Below are 24,898 nucleotides of genomic sequence, written 5' to 3' on the forward strand. Positions count from 1 at the left end.
TATATATAGAGTTAGAAAAGAATGAGTACATTTTAAGAAAATACAGTTTGGAAAAATTATGATGACACCCAGGAAAATCAATGCTTTACCTAAAAGGATGGGGGGGTGGGGGTGGACTAAAAAGGATTTATAAACCATGATTCTGAACAAGTTCTACTATATTAATTGCAACCAAAAGCTAGAAAAGTGTACATGTGATACTCTTTTCTTAGTAATCTTAACTGCTACAGTATTTACACACCTAAGTAGAAAGGGACAAAAACAGTAGTTTGCTACTTAACCCATTCTTTGCAAAATTGGCAGCCAAATAACTACGTTTTATCAACTACATACCTCTCTTGAGGTGGGAAATTAAAGAAAAAAAGAAAAATAAAATTAAAAAGAGAAAAGCAAGTTTGAAAAGCAAGCTTTCCTGTATTAGGCTGACTTATCCCAGAGGCAGAAACAGGCACAGCCCAGACCCAGGGAAGTCTTGACAATATTATCTAAGAAGCTAGGGCTCAAAGGAATGTGCTCTGAAGACTCTCCCAGCACTCCCTTAATGTGGGGAGAAGAAAAAAACAAATTTTCTTTATTTTACTTTCTCCTATGGTATGAGTAAACTTATGAGTTGATTGATTCCTGTTTTCTATAACTAGTAACTTTAAGTATTGTTTTATCTAAGCAGCTCAGCGAAGGTCATGAGACATGCCTGAGCGGGCCTGGATTGTAGCCATCCAGACACCATAGTGAAGGTTATGAGATAAGTCCATGCAAGGCACTAGAGCAACCCTAGATAACAGCCATCTAAGCCGCATAGCACGAATCATATGTAAGTCTGAGTTATGAACCTGTCAAAGTATGATTAACTGCCTTTGTTCTGCTTCTGTACCTGAGCTTTCACGCCACTATGCTTCACGCCACCATAAGCTTGTTTCAAAGTAGCCCACCCCCTTTTAGAATTGTGTATAAAAGCCAAGTCCGGTCTTTGTTCTAGGCCCAGTCTTTGGCTGTTAATCCGCTGGGTCTGAGTATACTCAATAAAATCCTCCTGTTGTACCTACTGGTCTCTCCAGTCTCCTGATTCCCACAACACTCTTACAGAAAGAAAACCATACGGTACCACACCAGAATATGTTATAGAAAATAACAGAGCATCTGCCAAACTTTGTGAGATTAAATTAAAAGCTTCATTTCTTCTGTAAGCTTCTCCCATAGTTACCCTCCAAAACTTAAGACCAAACTGGCAGAAACTTTATTTCCTGCTGGAAATTCTTCAAGATAATTGCTTGACATCAACATTACTACAGGATCAAGGGAACCAGATAAGCCTGAGAAGCAACCAATCTCAAAAAACTCATTTAAGTATTCATGATGGTAGAATAGTATGAATAAGGGAAAACAGTGGCATGGGGCAAATGCATAAAATGAATACCAGTTACTCTAATAAATCAGATAGGTTATAAAGATATATAAGCAATTTGCACTTAACAAAGATTCTTTAATTTTTGCCTCAATTCAGAAATCAAAATTGTTACACACAATGTTATAATTTTGTAGAAGAAATAAAGCACAAATCACTTTACAAAAATAAAAGAACAAATTTGAAGAACACTATCTTAAGACTTACTATAAAAAGCTACGATGATCAAGATCATGAAAGTGAAGTACTAGCAGTGAGAAAAACACAATAGAACAGAATAATAATCCCACACATATATATGGTCTATATAGGTGCTGAAAAACAATTCAACAGAGAAATAGTTTTTTCAACAAATGATAGTGGAAGAAATTGACATCCATACATTAAAAAAATGTAAACTTTGACCATAACTCAAACCATATGCTCAGTGAAACAGTAAGAAAAAAGTCAAAGGGATAAATTTCATTAAGGGCAGATCTTTAATTTAAAATTAATTATTTTACAATTGCCACCTTTTGCCACTAGATGGTAGAAATGCCTATAATTATCTCTCTTCATTCATTCAATAAATATTCATTACAAATTTCCAATTACTCAGAATAAAAAAATTTTAAACCCACCAATTATTCTACTTGGCAAAATATACTATTCTGATTAGAATATGGTAAATAAAGGAAATAGTATTTCATTAACTATAGTTGTGTCAAAGAGAAAGGTAAAAACAGGGCCAGGTATGGTGGCTCACACCTGTAATCCCAGCACTTTGGGAGAATGAGGTGCCAGATCACCTGAGGTCAGTAGTTCAAGACCAGGCTGGCCAACATGGTGAAACCCCATCTCTACTAAAGATACAAAAATTAGCTGGGCACAGTGGTGGACACCTGTAATCCCAGCTACCCGGGAGGCTGAGGCAGGAAGATCGCTTGAACCCAGGAGGCAGAGGTTGCAGTGAGCTGAGATCACACCACTGCACTCCAGCTTGGGTGACAGAGTGAGACTCTGTCTCAAAAAAAAAAAAAGGGGGGGGAGGTAAAAACAAATGAGAGCTGATAACGAGAAAAACTAAAAGACACAGAAAATAATGCATAATAATAAATAGATACATTAATGATGCTGGGGCATCAAGAAATAGTAAAATTATGTTTAAAAATCTCTTTTAAGGAAATCAGGTAATACAGGGAATTAATTACCTTAAAAAATTCCCAAATGCTTCACCCCCAGTTGTGTTCCAAAATGATAATAACAGATTGATGACTGCCTTAAAGGCTGACACAACTGATACATGGGAAAACATTTAAATTCTCTGTGAGGTCTCTTTTACTCTGGCTCATTCTAATGAACATTTCTTGACTTATGTAGGCAGTGACATTTCTTTTGTGTGTAAAACAACAGAAGAGGTCATGGGATTTCATAGGTGTGTAAATTAAATGTCAGTATGTGCACTAAATGGGATTTAAAAACGGGTTAGACAACACCTTCAGCTGCCCCTGCTCCACGGAGGTTAGTGGTTCTCCCCAGTCACTGATGTCTAAGACTTTGGATAGTTGATGATTTTCTTACCAGGACAAAAGGCATAATAAGTAATTGTTTAAGTAAGCATTTTATCAGGCAAGAAGTAAAAAGTGTGGAACAGTTTAACAATCCCTGTATCCTAGTGTCTTAAAATTTCCACCTGTTTGCAGTTTTAAAAAATCACAGCATAAGGCAGGCATCTCAAATTTCAGCAAACCTTAAAATAACAATGAAGGGTTCATTCAAGTGTTAAAATATTTTACAATACTGGCAAAAAATGGTTGGTGTCGCATTTAAATCTTGTTATTTCTTTAAAATTGGAAAATAAGTGATAATAAGTTATCAATACCTATTAGATAAATGAGCTATCAAAATACTAAGTATAGTTTATTATCATATGAGTTTTGAAATTTTACAGCAGAAAAGAATGCTTTCCAAATAAGTTTCTGGGAAAGTCTTATCAACCATGTGTTATTGCTGTCATCTAACAACTTATTACTTAACTATGAGTTAAGGAAAATGTTCTAAAAGTGAATATACTTCACAAATTATACAAAAATGATTATATAATACCATAAAATTACCTGTTTTGGATCTGATTTCCTGTGAATTTTATGTATTTTGTTTTTTCCATCAGTTTGGTGATTAGTGTATCTATGATCACTTTCTGATTCTGAAAAGCTTCTTCTATAAATTGATATCTGAAGAAATAAGCAAATTATTTCATATAAAAATATATAATGAGGAAAAGTCCAAGAATAAAAAGACTGATAAAAACATAAAATAGGATTATAAAGAATTTATATAACAATCTTTTAAAACATCAAATGTATCCCTAATAAAGCAAGTTTCCCCCACCTCTCAAATTATCCCTCAAGAAAGATTATGGACATGTAAATATTTTGAAAGTTTGAGAACCACATGCATCCATCATTCAGTTTTATAAGCTTACAGAGTTCACTTTCACTTGGTGGACTTGGCAGAAAATAGTCAATGATATATAATCTGACTTATTAACTATATTGTAATTTCTACATTATGCAAGCCTGCTGAAAATAAACATTTCAAAAGACCACTTTTAAATAATAGGTAGTTATGTTCTAGGGGCTACAAAGAAAAATCAGGATAAATACAGAGAGAGAAGGGCAAAATTCTAGATGTTATGCCTTATGATAAAACTTTAAGCAACAGTATAATAAGATATAGCACTTTAAAAAGTTTCCAATTTGAAAGTGAAAAAAGATCATTTACTTTGCCAGACTATGTTTGATAACTGAAGAGAAGTTCTAGAGAAGATAGAAAGGCAATGATATAGAAGATACATATCAAGAGTTTTATTTAAGTTTTCCTATAAAATGTACAAAATACAATATTTCTAAATTAACATATTTTATATAATGTGATTTTAAATGTTTACATGTAATTAAATAGGGTTGCCAGTTAGAAAAAGGGGATACCCAGTTAATAATTACATTGGATTTCCTTTGTACATAATCATATCTGTGAATAATAACATTTCAAACACTTTCATAGGCAACTCAAATTTTTTTATCGTAGTAAACTTTTTCTTTACTACATTTATTTAATATAAGGTTACATGAAATGGTCAAAATGGTCACCCTTATGTTGTTCCTCATCTCAATGCAAAGACTTTCAATATTAAGTACGTTTTCTACTTTCCATAAATAATCTTTATCAGGCTTAGGAAATACTTTTTTTATTTCTAGTTTGCTAAGATGTTATATCATGAATGTATATTTAATTTTTACGGAATGTTTCTACTGCTTCTATTGAGATAGGCATATACTTTTTCCTTTATTCTTTTAATATGACATGAAAGGTTTTAGCATGAATGATTTTGGCATGTTAAATGAATTCTGTATCCCCAAAATGAGGCCAAATTGGTTGATTACACTGTCCCAAAATGACAATACTACGAGATTTAAGGCAAGTTTTCCCCTCCTCTCAAATCATCTGTTTTCTACTTATTTTCCATTTCTTGGAATTTTTACATTCATTTCATGGGTGAAACTGGCCTGTAATTTTCCATTTCTATTCTTTGTCAGTTTTGGTGTAAAAGTTATGCTGGCTTCATATAACAAGTTGGAAAGAATTCATTTTTTTTTTTGCCATTCTCCAGACAAGTCTGTATAAGAAAGGGGCTTCTTTTTTTTTGAGACGGAGTCTCGCTCTGTAGCCCAGGCTGGAGTGCAGTGGCGCAATCTTGGCTCACTGCAAGCTCCGCCTCCTGGGTTCACATCATTTGCCTGCCTCAGCCTCCCGAGTAGCTGGGACAACAGGCGCCTGCCACTGCGCCTGGCTAATTTTTTGTATTTTTAGTAGAGATGGGGTTTCACCATGTTAAGCCAGGATGGTCTCGATCTCCTGACCTTGTGACCTGCCTGCCTTGGCCTCCCAAAGTGCTGGGATTACAGGCATGAGCAACCGTGCCAGGCCAAAGGGGCTATTTTTTTTACCTTAACTATGTGGTGCATTTATCAGTGTCATTTGCATGTGTAATTTTCTTTGTGGGAAGGTTTTAAATTATGAATGAACATTAAAGGACGATTCTTTCTATTGTATTTAGCATAAGTTTTGGTAAAAACTTCATTTTCTAAGAGTTTTCCAATATCATGTAAAAATTTTCATTATAACATTTGAAATATGGAGTAATGCCACCTTCCTACTCCTGGTAGTGGTTATTTGGGCCTGCTCTCTCAATCACTCATACAGAGAATTGTTGATTATTTAGCAGTCTTTTGAAAGACTGAATTTTTGGCTTTGACTATTTCTACACTTGTCTTTATTATGTGTCTTTTAAAACACACTTACTTTGGGTTTAATCTGCTACTTTTCCTAAACTGCAATAAATGTTTAGTGAATTGACTTTATCCTTAACATACAACATATGCATTTAATAATATAAACTGTCCTCCAAATATGGCTTCAGTTATTAAAAAGAAAAACCTCAAGGCTTGATTGACTGATATTTTCACTACTGTTCAGATCAAAATGTATCCTAATATCTACTGGAATTTCTTATTGATGATTTAAATGTATTAAACTGCTTATTTTATAATAATTTCAAAGTTAAATTTCCAAGCATATAGAGATCATATATCTCCTTATACAGATTAATCAATTTTTTAGTTTGCCTCCTCATAGCCCTTTAACCCTTTAATAAATTAAGTGTGCATTTCCTAAAAACAAGGATTTTCTTATGTATTCATAGCACAGTTAAAACAAACAAACAAACAAAAAACTGACCTTGTTACAGTACTTTAACCTATACACCATGTTTCTTAATTTTATCATTTGACTCAATAATGTCTTCTAAATACTTTTTTCCTTTAAACTAGAATTCCAGGATTGTGTATCAGCAGACTTTAGTTATCACAAGAATTTCATTTCCAAATATATAGTATCTTTCAATCTTTTGAAATTTAAGATTTTAGCATATGGTCAGTTAAAAATATTTTATTGTAAGAACGTATATTTTGGGGTACAGTGTTCCATAATGTCCATAAGATGTTATGTTAATTGTGTTATTCAATCTTATTTATCTTTTTTCTTTCTTTTTTTTTTTTTTGAGACGGAGTCTCACTCTGTCACCCAGGCTGGAGCGCAGTAGCCGGATCTCAGCTCACTGCAAGCTCTGCCTCCTGGGTTTACGCCATTCTCCTGCCTCAGCCTCCCGAGTAGCTGGGACTACAGGTGTCCGCCACCTCGCCCAGCTAGATTTTTGTATTTTTTAGTAGAGACGGGGTATCACTGTGTTCGCCAGGATGGTCTTGATCTCCTGACCTCGTGATCCGCCCATCTCGGCTTCCCAAAGTGCTGGGATTACAGGCTTGAGCCACCGCGCCCGGCCATCTTTTTTCTTTTTTGAGACAGAGTTTTGCTTTTGTCACCTAGGCCAGGGTGCAATGGTGCCATCTCTGCTCACTGCAACCTCCACCTCCCAGGTTCCAGCGATTCTCCTGCCTAAGCCTTCTGAGTAGCTGGGATTACAGGTGTGAACCACCGTGCCCAGCCCTTATTTCTCTATCTTTACTGATTTTTTAGTCTCCTTGTTTTGTCAGTTATGTATGTATGTATTTATTTGTGTGAGCCACCATGCTTGGCCCTTATTTCTCTATCTTTACCGATTTTTTAGTCTGCTTATTGTGTTATTTATTTACTTATTTATTTTTTAGAGATAGGTCTTGCTATGTTGCCCAGGCTGAACTCAAACTCCTGGACTTCAGCCGTTCTCCCACCTCAGTTTCCCGAGTAGCTAGGTAGCTAGCACTTACGGGTACCTGCCACACTACTTGGCTTCAATTATTGCGTAAAGTGGTAAGATTTTCCACTGTGACTATGGAGTTTTCTATTAGTTTGAAGTTCTGTCATTTTTTTGTAAGTTTATAACCTGTATAAATTTATAACTCATATATTTTAGATGAAGAGAGTCTTTCATCCTTACAAAGTGTCCCTCTTTATCTCAAATAATGGATTTTGTCTACTATGCCATTTTGCCTTTGGTTAGTATTTATATGGTGTGTCTTTTCCCATTAAGTCTTTTATATATTGAGTTTTTAGATATTTCTCATAAAAAGAAAATAGCACATTCTTCTATTTTCCTTCTTATCCAGTCCAAAACCTGTCTTATAATTTGGAACATTTTGTCTGTTCACATTTAGTATAATTATAGTATATTTGTAGATCTACCAACTTACCAAGGCCTCATTATATTTCATCTGTTCTTTATTTCTTTTTCTCACTTTTTTGGCCTTTGTTTATACTGATTATTCCACATCCCCACAACTCTCCATACCTTGGTAATTATATGTACTTATTATTCTTTTAGTGACTACTCTAGACATTACAAAAACAGATTTTTACATATCATCTAATATTTGCACTTTTTACCCTCTTCCTAGACTATGCACGGACCTTAGAACATGAATTCCATACCCTTTTAGCACATTTACTGCTATGTGATATACATATACACATACCACACCAACAAGATACTGTTTCCTAAGTCAACATTCATTTAGATTTACTCATACCTATTATTTTAATTGCTCCATATTCCTTTCTGTATCTTCTATTATTTTTCTTCTGCTAAGAGGTACTTTAAGTGAGAGTTTATCAGGGATATGCTCTCCCAGTGTATTTTGCCTGAAACATTTTTGATCCACCTTCATATTTAAAGAATATGCTTACTGGGTACGGAATTTTAGATTTGAAAGTTACTTTACTTTCGCACTTTAAAAATATTACTTTCTTAATTCTCCTGCTAGAGGTTCGTGCAACTTCTTAAATACAGGCTAAATGCCTTTCGTCAGCTTCTGAAAGTTCTCAGCCATTACATTCTGTCTTTGAATATTGCTTCCTTCCCATTCTCTGTATTTTCCATCCTTCCTGGACTGCAATTACATCCATATTAGATCTTCAATCTCTTCTACTTTTCTTTTTTTTTTTTTGAGACGGAGTCTGGCTCTGTCGCCCAGGCTGGAGTGCGGTAGCCGGATCTCAGCTCACTGCAAGCTCCACCTCTCAGGTTTACGCCATTCTCCTGCCTCTGCCTCCCAAGTAGCTGGGACTACAGGCACCCGCCTCGTCGCCCGGCTAGTTTTTTGTATTCTTTAGTAGAGACGGGGTTTCACCTTATTAGCCAGGATGGTCTCGATCTCCTGACCTTTTGATCCGCCCGTCTCGGCCTCCCAAAGTGCTACTTTTCATCCTCCTCTTGTTGATGACGCTTCTTTCTGGATATTTTCTTAATTTTCTTCTAGCTCATTAATTCTCATTTCATGCTAGGCCAAATCTGTTCTTAAGCCCTTCTACTGAGTTAATTTCAGATACTGTAATTTTCAGGGTTTTCTTTCTTTCTTTCTTTTTGAAGACAGGGTCTCATCCTTTCACTTAGGCTGGAGTGCAGTGGCACTATCACTGCAGCCTTGAACTCCTGGGCTCAAGCAATCCCAGGAGCTCAGGTGGGAGCGCCTCAGTCTCTCAAGTAGCTAGGAATACAAGCACACACCACTGTGCCCAGCAAATGTGTAGTGGGGTTGGGGTCTCACTATGTTCACATTGTCTAATCTCCTAACAAACCTGGTTATTTCTAATTCTGTGAATATCGTTTTTCCAAAATTCATTATTGAGTAAGTTGGAGGCCTAGATGTCTTCTTTGTCTTTCTGGCAAGGATTTACATTTGATTCTACCAGGAAACTTGAGGAGCCAGCAATATGACTTCACTTTAATCCAATTTTAAGTGCTGAGCTTTAGTCCCTATGAGGAACCACTTACTAGCTAATTTATCTTTACTGTAATAGTGTAGACTTTCAGGGTACCAACTCAAGACAAGGAGACACATTAACCATGCATGATCCTTGCACTCTAGGCCGTGATTTCTCAGCCCTGTGAGCCTATTAAAATTACTCCTCATCTCTAGGCAAATACCTCAAGGGGAGTAAAAGGCCCCCGCCATCCTTAGCCCCAACTCCAACCCAATCCTGTCCAATAATGCTTTACTATTTTATTAGCTCTAGCATTTCATATAGATAATTTCTGTATTTTGTGCAGGTTTTCTAGTCATTCTCACTGTTGGTCCAAATTATCCAGTCTGCCAGTATCAGGAGCCTAGACCATCATAAGCAATTATATTTTGTATCGATTCGAATTTTACTGTCTAAATCATCTGTTGCTGACCTGAATGACTGTTGAGATGAGATTTAAAAGTAAGCTTTGCTAGGAACTATAATGAACCAGAAAAGGCATGCCTCAAATGTTGACATGAATGTATACAGACCCAGGGCTAGAAGAGCTTCCATTTTCTCAAAAAAGCCAGAAATCTAGATATTTAAAAAATGTAAAATCTCCCCATTTTACAATGCTGGCAACTAGTTCTATATATTTTTAAACAGTGTGTTGGCCAGTGTTCTCAACTCAGGATGATTTTGCTCCATAGGACATTGCCAATGTCTGGAACCACATTTTGTCATCACAACTGGGGAGGGTTAGAGGGTTGCTACTGGCAACTAGTTGGTAGAGGTCAAGGATGCTAACCACCATATAACACACAGATCAGTCCTTAACAATAAAGAATTACCTGGCCCAAAACGTCAATAGTGTCAAAATTGATAAACCCTGGTATAGGCCAGCATACTGCTGGTTAAACAAAACCTATTTGCGGACTGCCATTTGATGAGGGTTGGCAGCAGTCCTTTAGTCCTCTAAAGCTGCATATGAATCTATATATATAACCAAAGATGCTGGTACCTATGCTCTTTATGCTCTAATAACTGACAGTCTCGACATGTCAGTTTGTCACATGTCTCACAGTACAGCTTCAACTGCTCCTTTTTATGAAAAGGACAAAACACTGGTCGCTGGCTGGTGACACCAACTGCCTCTGCAGAAACAACGGGAAACAAAGAGAAGAAAATGAACATAATTGAATAGTAAATAATTATTCGATTGCCCATTTGAATTCACATCTATTGATATAAACACTACAGCTTCATTTATACCATAACTTTCACTAAGAATTACAGATATTAAGATATCACATATTGTCAGCATTTCAGGAAAAAAAGCAAATCACCTTTTCATTTTCCAGGAAGAAATTAAAATTAATTCAGAAGTAAATGAAAGAACTAAGTGTGTAGTTAAAATATGTTTTATTGCATTAAAAGCCTTAAGAAGACAGCCCTGGTAAATGAGTATGAACCACCTGGATGTCTTCTATCCCAAATATGGGAGGAGAATTTTTGAAAATGCAATTTGGAAAATCCAGCAGGGCACAGTGGCCCACGCCTGTAGTCTCAGCTATTCAGGAAGCTGAGTTGAGAGGATCGCTTGCTTGAGCACCAAGAGTTTGAGTCCAGCCTGGGAACATTGTGAGACCTCATAGACAGAGACAAGAGAGGCAGAGAAAGAGATGGAAAGAGAGGAAGGGAGAAAGAAAATATAATAAAATGTCTAAAAGGAGTAGTCAAATAACCTACTTTTGTAAAAATCCTAACAGAGGATACCCATTAACACAGAAATAATAATATTTTCATTATTACACTCTAGTTTGCCAGTGTGGGGATAAAACTGGAAAATGTTTATGTCATGTTAAGTGAAAAAAATCAGAATATGAATAAATATGGTTAAACAGTAAACCTCAGTTATCTTACTAATAATTAAAGGCAAAATCCAAACATTTCAGAAATAATCCTACCTCCAGAAATTATTACTATTAATAACCTGGTGTGCATTCCTCTGGTTGTTTTTCTAAGTATGGAAGTACATATAGTATAGTGCAGTGTTACATTTTGTAAAACAATAAATGGCAGTACATATATTGTCTTTTAAAGATTTTTTTTTCTCACTTAACTCTACCTTAGATGCCTTTCTGTATTAGCATATATATCCACCTCATTTCTTATTTACTAACTGTATAGTAGTTCACAAAATAGATAAACCACTATACCGCTTGCTAAGGATATTTATAAGTTATTCATTTTTCAGTACTGCAAATAATGCTGAAATAAACATATGAAAATTATAAATCATTTAAATGTTTCCATAAGGTAAACTCCTAGTGGTAGAATTGTTAAAGGGTAATTCATACAGAGAAAAGCTAAATAATTGTGCCAATTTGTACTCCAACCAGTGTAGAGTGGCTATTAACCATATTAACGGGGGGAACTCTCAAAATTTTTCATCTTTAACAATTTAATAAATGCATAAGAGACAGAAAGAGAGAAAGAGAGAAGACACATACTTCACTATCTTAGAATGTATTTCTTTAATAACTGAAACAATGTTCAGTAATTAGCCATTTGCATTTCTTTTTTTTTTATAATGCATAAATCAGTCCCCAGCAATAAAGAATTATCTAGCTCAAAATGTCAATAGTGTCAAAACTGACAAACTAGTATGCTGGCCTATACCAGGCATGGTGGCTCACATCTGTAATCCCAGCACTCTGGGAGCCCAAGGCGGGTGGATCACTTGAGGTCAAGAGCTCGAGACCAGCCTGGCCAACATGGTGAAACCCTGTCTCTACTAAAAATACAAAAATTAGCCAGGCATGGTGGCACAGGGATTACATAATCCCAGGCACTTGGGAGGCTGAAGCAGGAGAATTGCTTGAATCCGGGAGGTGGAGCTTGCAGTGAGCCGATATCGTACCACTGCACTCCAGCCTGGGTCATGGAATGAAATTCTGTCTCAAGAAGCAAAACAAAACAAAACAAAACACACACAAAAAAACCCTAAGGTAAGCTGAGAGGAATTACAGATAAAATTAACGAACTAAAACATATAAAACTGATAATTAGATAAATAAATTCAAGAAATATTTCTGAAGATACAAATATGTAAACACGTAGAATTCAGAATGAAAATGAAAATAACCAGATAGAGAAAATCGGTAATATATTACAAGAATATTAAAAGCACAACATATCAAGATGAAATACGGAATTAATTCCAGCAATGCAAAGATGGTTCATTCTTTTTTTTTTTTTGAGACAGGATCTCACACTGTCGTGCAAGCGGAGAGTAATGGCAATGATCACAGGTCACTGCAGCCTCAGGCTCCTTGGTTCAAGCGGTCCTCCCACCATCTCATCTCCCAGGTTGTTGGGATTACAGGCACGTACTATTACGCCCTGTTAATTTTCTTTTTTTTGTAGATAGGGTTTCACCATGTTGCCAAGGCTGGTCTAGAACTTCTGGGCTCAGGCAATCATCCCACTTCGGCCTCCCAAAGTGCTGGGATTACACCAAGTCTTTCACTAGTCTCAAACAACAAACACACAGAAAAAGGTTTTGCTACATTTTGATACATGCTATTACATGGATGAATCCTTAAAATATTACACTAAGTAAAATAAGTTAGATATCAAAGAACAAATACCATGTGATTCCACTTGTGTGAAATATCCAGAATCAGCAAATTTACAGAGACAGAAAATAAAGGCTGGGTGCAGTGGCTCATGGTTGTAATCCCAGTAGTTTGGGAGGCCAAGGCTGGCGGATCATTTGAGGTCAGGAGCTCGAGACCAGCCTGGCCAACATGGTAAAACCCCGTGTCTACTAAAAATACAAAAATTAGCCACGCATGGTGGCGCACACCTGTAATCCCAGTTACAGGCAGCAGAATAGCATGAACCCAGGTAGCACAGGTTGCAGTGAACTGAGATCGTGCCAGTGCACTATAGCTAGCCTGCGTGACAAAGCAAGACTCAGTCTCACAAAAAAGAAAATAGGTTTGAAGTTACCAGGAGCTAGGGGAAGAAAAATGGAGTTATTATTTTTTTTTTCTTTTGAGACGGAGTCTCGCTCTGTCGCCCAGGCTGGAGTGCAGTGGCGCGATCTGACTGCAAGCTCCGCCTCCCAGGTTCACACCATTCTCCAGCCTCAGCCTCCCGAGTAGCTGGGACTACAAGCACCCACCACCATGGCTGGCTAACTTTTTTGTGTGTTTTTAGTAGAGATGGGGTTTCACCGTGTTAGCTAGGATGGTCTCGATCTCCTGATCTCGTGATCCACCCGCCTCAGCCTCCCAAAGTGCTGGGATTACAGGCATGAGCCACTGCGTCCAGCCAGAAAATTGGAGTTATTACTTAAAGGGTACAAAGATGCTGATTGGGGTGATAAACAAGTTTTGAAAATAGCAGTGATGGTTGCACAACACGTAAATGTAATAAATGCCACTGAATTGTACATTTAATAGTTAAAATGACAAATTTTATGTTGCATGTATTTTACCAAATAAAAAATATATGAGTGAACTGTACATTAAAAACAAGACAATAAAACCAGAAATAATAATTACATAAAAAAGCCTCTCTGGCCATCCACATATCAGACAAATAATCATGATGCAGGTTTACTACAAGAATATCAAAAGGAAAAGAGTTATAAAATATTTAAGCCCACTCTTTGTTGTTACCTTAGAGACAAAAGAAAAATAAGAAAAGCAATTTTTTTCTCTATTTGTTCTATATTCACACCAGTTGAAGACATTTATAGAAGCAGGAGGACATGCAGTATGAATGTAAAACAGGGTTCTACATCTATTCACACTTTCCAACATTTTTAAGTATTTAAATTTCAATTATAATATAAACTTCTTTTACTTAAGAGTATATATTTAATACTTATCAAAATAAAAGTGTCAAAACAAGTCAATACAGGAAGGAAGAAAAGACAGGGGGAAAGACAGAAGAAAAAAAAAGAAAATAACTCATGTATTACCTGGAGATACTTCCTCTTTCTGTCTGACAGTATGGTCTTTTGTGAACTTTACCCTCTGATGAGCTCTGATACACGTCTTGCATAGCCATTCAACACACTCTACACAAAACCCATTAGCTTCTGCGTTGTCCTCACAGCTTGTACACACCTGACAATAAAGAACCACGGCACATGAATTTTTGAGAAAATGAAAAGCTGGTCCAATCACGAGCTATATATATACTTGATACACCAACCATACTGGGCTAAATCAGTTAGCCTCCTAATGGTGTTGGGAAATTTTAAACTGACATTGTGTGTTACATTATATACATATGAAACGAAAATACTGTGCAGAGACAAGAATATAAGTACATTTTCTCCTTAATTCAGCATCCCAAATATTTCAACCAGGTATTTCCCAAACATTATGCTAGGTGTGGAAACAGAACAGTCAGGAAAAGCAAATGTGGTCCCTGCCCATATGATAACTACAGTCTTGTAAATAGTGCAGGTTCAAATCCCAGTTCCCTCACTTACTAGCTCAGTGGTCTTGGGCAGGTTACATAGAATACTCATCTTTAATATGAGGGTAATAATACAGATATTACTGAGTAGTTGTGAAGATTAAATGTGAGGCAGATGCACATTATTAGAATAAGCATATCAATATATAACTACAAACTGAGAATTACCATAAAGGAAATATACGGAAAGTTGTAACAACATATGATGAAGAAATGGATCTCATTTTAGTGGGGTTGGAAGGCTAGGGAAAGCATGAAGAGGGATTACCCAGTGAAGGCTTTTACTTCTAGGAAGAGAGAACAGCATGTAGAAAAAGTCCCAGGCCAGAAGAGCAAGCAGGTCCAAAGAACTGAACGAAGGCAAGTATGACTGAAGTGGTGCGACTGAGGGGAAGACTGGCAAGAGAAGCTAGGACATGAGACAGGGGCCACATTAAGTGGAGTCACAAGACAATTTTGGTGTTTGTCCAAATAAGTCTATTAAAAGCTTTTAAGAAAGTGACATGACCAGATTTGAATTTTTATGTCACAATGGCTACAGTGTACAGAACAAATTAGAAAAGGAGCAAGCGTTTCTGTGTAATGACAAGCTAGGAGGATTTTTCAGTGGCTCTGGTGAGGGTTGCTGGAAGTGGGATGTGGAGATGAGAACAGATTTGACAACAAAAATTTTTTCCACTTCACTCAGTGGTTGACACTAACCAAATTCCAAATACCTGATAGGTCCATAAACCAAAATCTACCTTTTCTCTGGTCTTATCATCTTCAATCTTTCTAACATCGCTTGGTACCACTGACTCCTGCTTCCTAGAAATCATGTGAATTCCTTAGTACCTGCCAATCCTCCTATCAGATAGCCTGACTGTCACTGTGGATCCCACCCTTCTTCCTTTGATTCTGTAGTTTTTAATTACAGGGATTGATCTCATCTACTTCCTTAGCCTCACATAGCATCTCTAAAAGGATGTAATCTAAAATTTAATCTCCACAGTAAGCTATAAAAAGAAATAAGTAATTTCTATTTACACCACTCAGGAGAGATTACTAGTACATAAAGTAAAATAAAACAGGAAAAGCATGTGTGTGTAATGCTACTGCTTATTCAAGAAAGATGGTAATATGGTTTGGATTTGTGTGCCTGCCCCAATCTCATGCTGAACTGTAATCCCCAATGTTGGAGGTGGGGCCTGCTGGGAGGTGGGTGGATCATGGGAGTGATTTACCCCTTGGTGCTGTTCTCATGATAGTGATTGAGTTCTCACGAGATCTAGTTAAGTGTGTGGTGCCTCCCCACTCTCTTTTTTGCTCCTGCTCCATCCATGTGGATGAGCCTGCTCTCTTCACCTTCTGCCATGATTGTAAGCTGAGCAGATGCATCATGCTTCCTGTACAGCCTGCAGAACCATGGGCCAATTAAACCTCTTTTCTTTATAAGTTACCCAGTCTCAGATATTTCTTTATAGCAAAGTGAGACTGAGGAGTGGGGCACTGCTATAAAGATACCTTGAAATGTAGAAGCAGCTTTGGAACTGCGTAATGGGCACAATTTCAAACAGTTTGGAGGGCACAGAAAAAGGCAGGAAGGTGACAAAAATTTTGTCCCAGAGATTTGTTAAATTGTTGTGACCAAAATGCTGATAGTAATATGGACAATGAAGTCCAGGCTGAGGAGGTCACAGATGGAAATAAACTTATTGGGAAATGCAGCAAAGGTCACTTTTGTTACACCTTGGCAAAGGCTCGGTTGGACTGTGCCCCTGCTCTAGGGATCTGTGGAACTCTGAATTTGAGAGATGATTTAGAGTATCTGGTGGATGAAATTTCTAAGCAGCAAAGTGTTCAAGATGTGATCTGGCTGCTTCTAACAACCTATGCTCATATGCATGAGCAAAGAAATGACCTGAAGTTGGAACTTATATATATATGAAAGGGAAGCAGAGTGTAAAAGTTTAGAAAATTTGCAGCCTGGCCATGTGGTAGAAAAGAAAAGCCCATTTTTGGGGGAGGAATTCAAGCAGGCTACAGAAACTGGGGGTAGGGGGAAAGCCTTGAAGGCATTTCAGAGACATTCTGAGCAGCCACTCTTGTCACAGGCCCAGAGGCCTAGAAGGACTGAATGGTTCTGTAGGCCAGGCCAGGCCAGGCTCAGGGGCTCACTCCCCTGAGAAACCTCAGGACACTGCTCCCTGTGTCCTAGCCTCTCCAGTTCCAGCCATGGCTCAAAGAGGCCCAGATATAGCTCAGGCCACTGCTTCACAGGATGCAAGACATAAGCCTTGGCAGCTTCCACATGCTGTTAAGCCTACAGGTACACAGAATCCAAGAGGTGAGATTTGGGAACCTCTCTCTGCCTAGATTTTGGAAGATTTTCGGAAAGACCTGGATGTCCAAGCAGAAGCCTGCTGCAGGGGCAGAGCCTTCACAGAGAACCTCTACTCGGGCAGTGCAGAGGAGAAATGTGGGCCTGGAGCACCCACACAGAGTCCCCACTGGGGTCCTCCCAAGTGGAGCTGTGAGAAGACTGCCACTGTCCTCCAGAACCCAGGATGGTAGATACACCAGCAGCTTGCACCTTCAGTCTGGAAAAGTCACAGATACTCAGTGTCAACCCATGAGAGCAGCCTGTGAGAACAGCTGTGGGGGCTGAACCCTGCAAAGTCACAGGTGTTAAGTACAGCTTCCCAAGGCTTTGGGAGCCCACCCCTTGTACCAGTGTGTCCTGGATGAGAGATGTGAAGTCAAGGAAGATTATTTTGGAGCCTTAAGATTTAATGACCGCGCTGCTGGGTTTTGGACTTGCACAAAGCCTGCAGTCCCTTTCTTTTGGCCGATTTCTCCATTTTGGAATGGGAGTATTTACCCAATGCCTATACCTACATTGTATCTTGCAAGTAACATGTTTTTGACTTTACAGGCTCATAGGGAGAAGAGACTTGCCTTGTCTTCTCATCTCAAATATGAGATTTAGGACTTTTTGAGTTAATGCTGAAATGGTTAAGACTCTGGGTGACTGTTGGGAGGCATGATTGTGTTTTGAAATGTGAGAAGGACATTAGATTTGGGAGGGGCTGGGGTAGAAGGATATGGTTTGGATCTGTGTCCCTGACCAAATTTCATGTAGAATTGTAATCCCCAATGTTGGAGGTCGGACCTGATGGGAGGTGACTGGATCATGGGGGTGGATATCCCCCTTGGTGCTGTTCTCATGGTAGTGAGTTCACATGGAGATGTGTTCATTTAAAAGTGCGTGGCATGGCTGGGCATGGTGGTTCACACCTGTAATACCAGCACTTTGGGAGGCTGAGGCAGGCCAATCACCTGAGGTCAGGAGTTTGAGACCAGCTTGGTTAACATGGTGAAACCCCGTTTCTACTAAAAATACAAAAAATTAGCTGGGCATGGTGGCGCACACCTGTAATCCCAGCTACTCAGGAGGCTGAGGCAGCAGAATTGCTTGAACCTGGGAGGCGGAGGTTGCAGTGAGCTGAGATTGGCCATGCACTCCTGCTTGGGCAACAAGACCGAAACTCCATAAGAAAGGAAAGAAAGAAAAAGAAAGAAAGAGAGAAAGAGAGAAAGAAAGAAAGAGAGAAAGAGAGAAAGAGAGAAAGAAAGATAGAAAGATAAGAAAGAAAGAAAGAAAGAAAGAAAGAAAGAAAGAAAGAAAGAAAGAAAGAAAGAAAGAAAGAAAGTAAGTAAGTGTGTGGCACCTCCCACCCTCTTTTGGCTCCTGCTTTGGCCACATATAAGACAAGCGTGCTACCCCTTCGCCTTCCACCATGATTGTAAGTTTCCTGAGGCCTCCCCAGAAGCTTAGCAGATGCCAGCATCATGCTTCCTGTACAGCCAGTGAAACCGTGAGCCAATTAAACCTCTTTTCTTTATAAATTACCCAGTCTCAGGTATTTCTTTATAGCAATGCAAAAACAGACTAACACAGATGGGATGGAATGGGATGGCTTACTTTTAAATTGTACATTAACATAATATTTAAAAAGGAAGGATAATCCATAAAGGAGATTAAATAGTTACCTACGAGGTTGGGAAGAAATAAAGTAGATGGGTAGACAAGACAGGGATAGAAGTTTATAGATTGTCTTTTCAAATGACATGAATGTTTTATATGTAGTTATGCAGTATTTTAAACATTTAAATTCCTAAATGTCAAAAGCAAAATTTAATAAATGAACCTGCCTCATCAAGTGGGTGGCTTAACTGCACAGAGAAGATTTATTTATTTCAGGTAACTTTAAAACATGATTTGGCTGGCTAGGCACAGTGGCTAACACCTGCAATCCGAGCACTTTGGGAGGCCAAGGCAGGTGGAATGCCTGAGCTCAGGAGTTCGAGACCAGCCTGGGCAACATGGTGAAACCCTGTCTCTACTAAAATACAAAAAATTAGCCGGATGTGGCAGTGTGCGCCTGTAGTCCCAGCTAGTCTGGAGGCTGATGCAGGAGAATTGCTTGAACCCAGGAGGTGGAGGTTGCAGAGAGTCAAGATTGTGCCACTGCATTCCAGCCTGGGCAACAGAGTGAAACTCCTTCTCTTTAAAAAAACAAAACAAAAAACCACATGATTTGATTGAATATCTCCAGTGCATACATATAACTACTGTCTTTCTTGCTTTCTGTTTTGATACAAACACTCTACAACTTCTATTTTCAGCTCCAACTCCACTCTACTATAAACTCTTATTCAGAAAGCAACATTTATGCTTTACAAGCTGGTTTCACATTCGAGTCTAACAATGGGTAATGCTGGAGGGAGAATGCAACGTCAGAAGAAGGCACTTGATTCTCATAGTCAGCTTCCTCTTTTCTTCCTATCTGCATGTAATTTCTGTGAGCATCACACTAGTGATGCAGCTTCATCCCAGCTGCAGCAGTTCCTTCCTACACTGGAGTAGCTCTAGTTTGCAGACTTTCCAATATTTGTAGGACCAGCTTTACTGTAATCCACTTCAGAGATGCCAGCAACACTGCTTCTGCCCATCAGAAGTCTGAGTCTGAAGTCAAACACCTAGACCCCATCACCAGCCAAGATGCACTTCCTTCTCAGGTGTTTAAGTTCCACGAAGACTTTCCTCTGAGCTTTTATCTTTTAATAATTCCATCCTTTTACATTTGTTCCCTCAGCTGCTTCTCAAAGTTGCTACTTCTGTGATACTTTAAGAATTGTATTTGTATCTTTTCAGAAATTCTTGTATCTAGTCTATAATTCTTTATATCTTTTCTTTTTTCTTTTTTTAATTTTTAAATTTTTTAAATTTTTTTTATTTTTGAGAGAGTCTCGCTCTGTCACCCAGACTGGAGTGCTTTGGTGCAATCTTGACTCAACTGCAACTCCCGCCTCTGGGTTCAAGCAATTTTCCTGCCTCAGCCTCCCAAGTAGGTGCCACCACGACTGGCTAATTTTTTTGTATTTTTAGTAGAGACAGGCTTTCACCATATTGTCCAGGCTGGTCTCAAACTCCTGACCTTGTGATCCACCTGCCTCGGCCTCACAAAGTATTGGGATTACAGGCATAAGCCACCATACCTGGCCTTATTTTAAGAAGTAAAATGATTCCTAATTGCACCAAGACTGTATTACATATTATGCATATAAATTACGCATATATCATATAAACTTTTTTCCCTAGAGAAAACAAATTACATCAATGCAATTAAGAACCAACATTTTGGCTGGGATTACACCTGTAATCCCAGTACTTTGGGAGGCTGAGGAGGGCAGATAACTTGAGGTTAGGAGTTTGAGACCAGCCTGGCCAACATGGTAAAACCCCATCTCTACTAAAAATACAAAAATTAGCAGGGCATGGTGGTGAGCACCCGTAATCCCAGCTACTCAGGAGGCTGAGGCAGGAGAATCACTTGAACCGGGGAGGCGGAGGTTGCAGTGAGCTGAGATCATGCCACTGCACTCCAGCCTGGGTGACAGAGCAAGACTCTATCTCAAAAACAAACAAACAAACAAAAAGTTAATATAGGCCGGGCGCGGTGGCTCATGCCTGTAATCCCAGCACTTTAGGAGGCTGAGGCAGGCAGATCACCTGAGGTCGAGAGTTCAAGACCAGCCCGACCAACATGGAGAAACCCCGTCTCTACCAAAAACACAAAATTAGCCGGGAGTGGTGGCACATGCCTGTAATCCCAGCTACTCGAGAGACTGAGGCAGGAGAATCGCTTGAACCTAGGAGGCAGAGGTTGCGGTGAACCGAGATCACGCGCCACTGTACTCCAGCTTGGACAACAAGAGCAAAACTCCATCTCAAAATACAAAAAAAAGAGTCAATATATACTTATACTTTCTTTTATAAATACAGTCTCTGCCGGGCGTGGTGGCTCACACCTGTAATCCCAGCACTTTCAGAGGCCGAGGCGGGTAGATCACAAGGTCAGGAGTTTGAGACCAGCCTGGCCAACATGGTGAAACACTGTCTCTACTAAAAATACAAAAAATTAGCCAGGCGTGGTGGCACGCGCCTGTAGTCCCAGCTACTTGGGAGGCTGAGGCAGGAGAACCGCTTGAACATGGGAGGAGGAGGTTGCACTCCAGTCTGGGCAACAGAGCGAGACTCCGTCTCTAAATAAATAAATAAATAAATAAATAAATAAATAAATAAATAAAGTCTCTGTTAGATAATTAATTCCCTGAAAGGCCTAGATAGGTGACCAACTCAATGATGATGAGCACCCATCGTACCATACTGTGGTCTCCAAATATTATTTCCCATGAAAAGGAATCAAGGCACCTAGGAGAAATGGATGCTTCAAGGTCTAGAACAGAAAATGACAGAAAAAACAGCAAGGGAGACAGCAATGACTACTACAGACTCAAACAGAGGGACACAGACACACACAAACATATACACACAAACACACACACACTCCTCTCATTAGTCACCTCTGAAGAATCCTAAGAAATTAACTCACTGCTCTAAAAATTGTCAACTAAAGGGAAGGAATCAAAATTGAACTGACCTTTCCTGGATGAACTGTAGGTCAGGGTAATCAAAGAATTGATGAAGGAAGCTTTCCCTTTCTATTCCAGTTAAGAAATAAGGAGGAATAATAGAATTAAAATGTCACTGTTTTTCAAAGCCCTCATGAAATACAGAATCTTGGCAGTGATCATTAATGGCCACTAACATCAGAAAAAAGAAAGACAGCCAGACACCATATGCTTCCTGATGAGCATACACATGGACATATGGATCAAAGTATTCTTACCCTTCTCCCGCAATGGAACCAGAACCTAAACAAGCCACTACGTTTCATTTTATTCACAGTTTCACAAAACATAGAATCAGCATGTTAAATGACTTTATGGAAATTATCAGCAAAATTCAGAATAAAACTAACTCTTTTGAATATGCAACCCAGTTTATGCAACAAAAATGTTAAATGGGAAGAAAAGGAAAGCAAGAGAAGCAAAGGGGTAACTTGAGATTAATTAAAAGATAGTTTTGAGACAAATCAACCAAATGTACTATGTAGGCCTTACTGGATCCTTATGGAAATAAACCACTGTTTAAAAAAAAAACCTGTAATAATTAGATCCATTTGATTACTGCTTAGATATTTGATAATAATAAGAGATCATTAAGCATTTGAAATTTATTTATTTATTTTTTTTTTGAGATAGGGTCTCACTCTGTCACCCAGGCTGGGGTGCAGTGGCATAATTATGGCTCACTGCAGCCTCTATCTTCTTGAGTGCAGGTGATCCTCCAACCTCAGCCTCCCAACTAGCTGGGACTACAGGTGCACACCACCACACCCAGCTTGCTTGCTTTTCTTTCTTGTTCGTTCGTTCGTCCGTTCGTCCGTCCATCCATCCATCCATCCATCCATCCATCCATCCATCCATCCATCCATCCATTCATTCGCTCAGACAGGATTTCACCGTGTTGCCCAGTCTGGTCCTTTTATTTTTACATAGAAATTCATATGGTAGTTATGTTTACAGAAAAAATATTTTATTTAAGTACATGCCAAAATATTTACAGATGAGGCCACGTGCGGTGGCTCACCCTTGTAATCCCAGCACTTTGGGAGGCCGAGGTAGGTGAATCACCTGAGGTCAGGAGTTCGCAATCAGTCTGGTCAACATGGTGAAACCTTGTCTCTACTAAAAACACAAAAATTAGCCAGATGTGGTGGTGGGTGCCTATAATCCCAGCTACTTGGGAGGCTGAGGTTGCAGTCAGCCAAGACCTCGCCATTGCACTCCAGCCTGGGCAACAAGAGCGAAACTCCGTCTCAAAAAATAAAAATAAAAAATTACAGATGACATTATATAATGGCTGGAATTAACATCAATGTAATCTAGTAGTTGGGGGTAACCAAGAGTATGCACAAAACAAGAGTTGATGGCTATTGATCTAGGTGATGGGTCCACGGACGTATGTTATGTCAACTGTTTCTTTGGTAATGCTTGAAATTATCTACAACAAAAAGTTTTTAAAACTTTTCAAAATCTCCAGCTATGAACTCTCTTTAGAGCACCACTCTAACCATGGATGACACCTCTACTTTACAGTCTCACAGGCAATGCAAACTCAATCACATCCAAAATCTACCTACCTCCTACCCTCTTTATCATGATCTCTGTGAAAGGCACCATCCAGGCAGTAAAACATCTCACCTTCCACACCCAGTCAGGCATATCAAGTTCTCTCTGGGTGGTAACTTCCTTTCCTTATTGCTACCAAGCTAATTCAGCTCCCACTACCTCTTGCTAAGTACTGCCTGGTTTCAATTCATCCCCCATATGACCTCTCCACTCTCCATCCTTACCAAATGCCCCCAGCGGCACCCTACTCTCATACCACATTTCCTACCCCAACCCATGCATGTCCAGTATCAACATTTAGGATGTCTATTGGACTCCATATCTAGTTTAACTTCTTCCTACTATGTTTCTGTGCCAGAAGCAGACTAAATAAACAAAAACGTACTGAAAACTAATTGATCACATGGAGGTAATAAAGAAGCCTCTTAAACTTGTCCTTTGGATTAGAATCCCTTTAACTCTCATGTCCTATTATCATCATTTCATGTCATACGAATATCCTACCTGGTTGACATTTATTTATGCTACTTTACATTTGAGGATTATTTATGCTACTGTATTTTTTAGTTTTCTGGATTGAGCATGCACATGTACTACTATGAATATGACTAATGAATATCTAGGATATCTAGGATAGCTACATGTGACACGATAGGTGTCACATGTAAAGCAAAGTGACATGACACAATGGAAGATGGAAACAAAACATTTGTATTTAGAAGAGAACTTTCAGAGGACTTAAGTGTTCAACACTGTAACCTACATAAATAATTATGTTTCTTTCTTTAAGGGTGGTTTCACAATTAAATAATTAGAAAGTTTATCTCCCGCAGCAAGCCTGTCTGTTTTGGCCTTTGATAAGGTTCATATCAGGAAGAATTATGGATACTTTCCAAACTACAAAAACAGGTATTTTAGTCAGTAGTGGCTATGTTCATTTAAAGTGAACCTTAAATTCCTGTAGTGCTACCAAGGAACAAAAAACTAAAATTCAACAGAAAGTACAAAATTAACCACGTGATTACTAAAGAGTCCTGAAAAACATAGCTAATAATTGCTTTTCCCTAACCAGATTTAGTTTTCCCAGATCTTCTGTTCCAAGTTAAGGGAACTGCTTAGAGGAATCATCAATGAATCATGATCCAAAAGTAGACTAATACACTATACTCAGCACAAGCTGTAGAATTAATCTCAACATGGCTAACCCCCAATGCAGTACTATAGATTATGCATGATAGATTTGACATCTAGATTTAAGAAGCCAACAGAGATGTTCTACATGTGGGTTACAGAAATTAGAAAGAAAATAAAAACACCATTGGATCTCTAAATCCAACACCTTGGATAATAGTACCAAATGAGGCTTTAGTTAGCTGGGCATGGTAGCATAAACCTGAAGTCCCAGTGACTCAGGAGGCTACGGTGGGAGAATCATTTGAGCCCAGGAGTTGGAGACTGCAGTGAGCTATGACTACATCACTGAACTCCAGACTGGCTGACAGAGTGAGACCCTGTCACTACTACTACTACTACTACCACCACCACCACCATTCCCCTTCTTCCCCAAAAAATAAATGAAGCTTTCAAAGTAACACCATGTAGAAAAGAAGGCACCGGCACCACCACCACCACCACCACCACCACCACCACCAC

General features: G+C 38.7%; 1 protein-coding gene across 2 annotated transcripts in view; it reads right to left on the reverse strand.

Moving 5' to 3' along the window:
- The window catches only part of TRIM24 (tripartite motif containing 24), a 125,821-nt gene that overhangs the window by 55,390 nt on the left and 45,533 nt on the right, over positions 1-24,898 (reverse strand). For both annotated transcript variants that reach the window (XM_017880394.1, XM_017880393.1), the window contains exons 3-5: positions 14,160-14,307; positions 10,185-10,317; positions 3,499-3,615 (exon numbers count right to left, since the gene is read on the reverse strand). In XM_017880394.1, coding sequence (XP_017735883.1) covers positions 3,499-3,615; positions 10,185-10,317; positions 14,160-14,307 — 398 coding nt within the window. The remainder of the gene's footprint in view (positions 1-3,498; positions 3,616-10,184; positions 10,318-14,159; positions 14,308-24,898) is intronic.

The sequence above is a fragment of the Rhinopithecus bieti genome, unplaced genomic scaffold, assembly GCF_001698545.2.
Source record: "Rhinopithecus bieti isolate Rb0 unplaced genomic scaffold, ASM169854v2 scaffold_11401, whole genome shotgun sequence".
Lineage (NCBI taxonomy): Eukaryota > Metazoa > Chordata > Mammalia > Primates > Cercopithecidae > Rhinopithecus > Rhinopithecus bieti.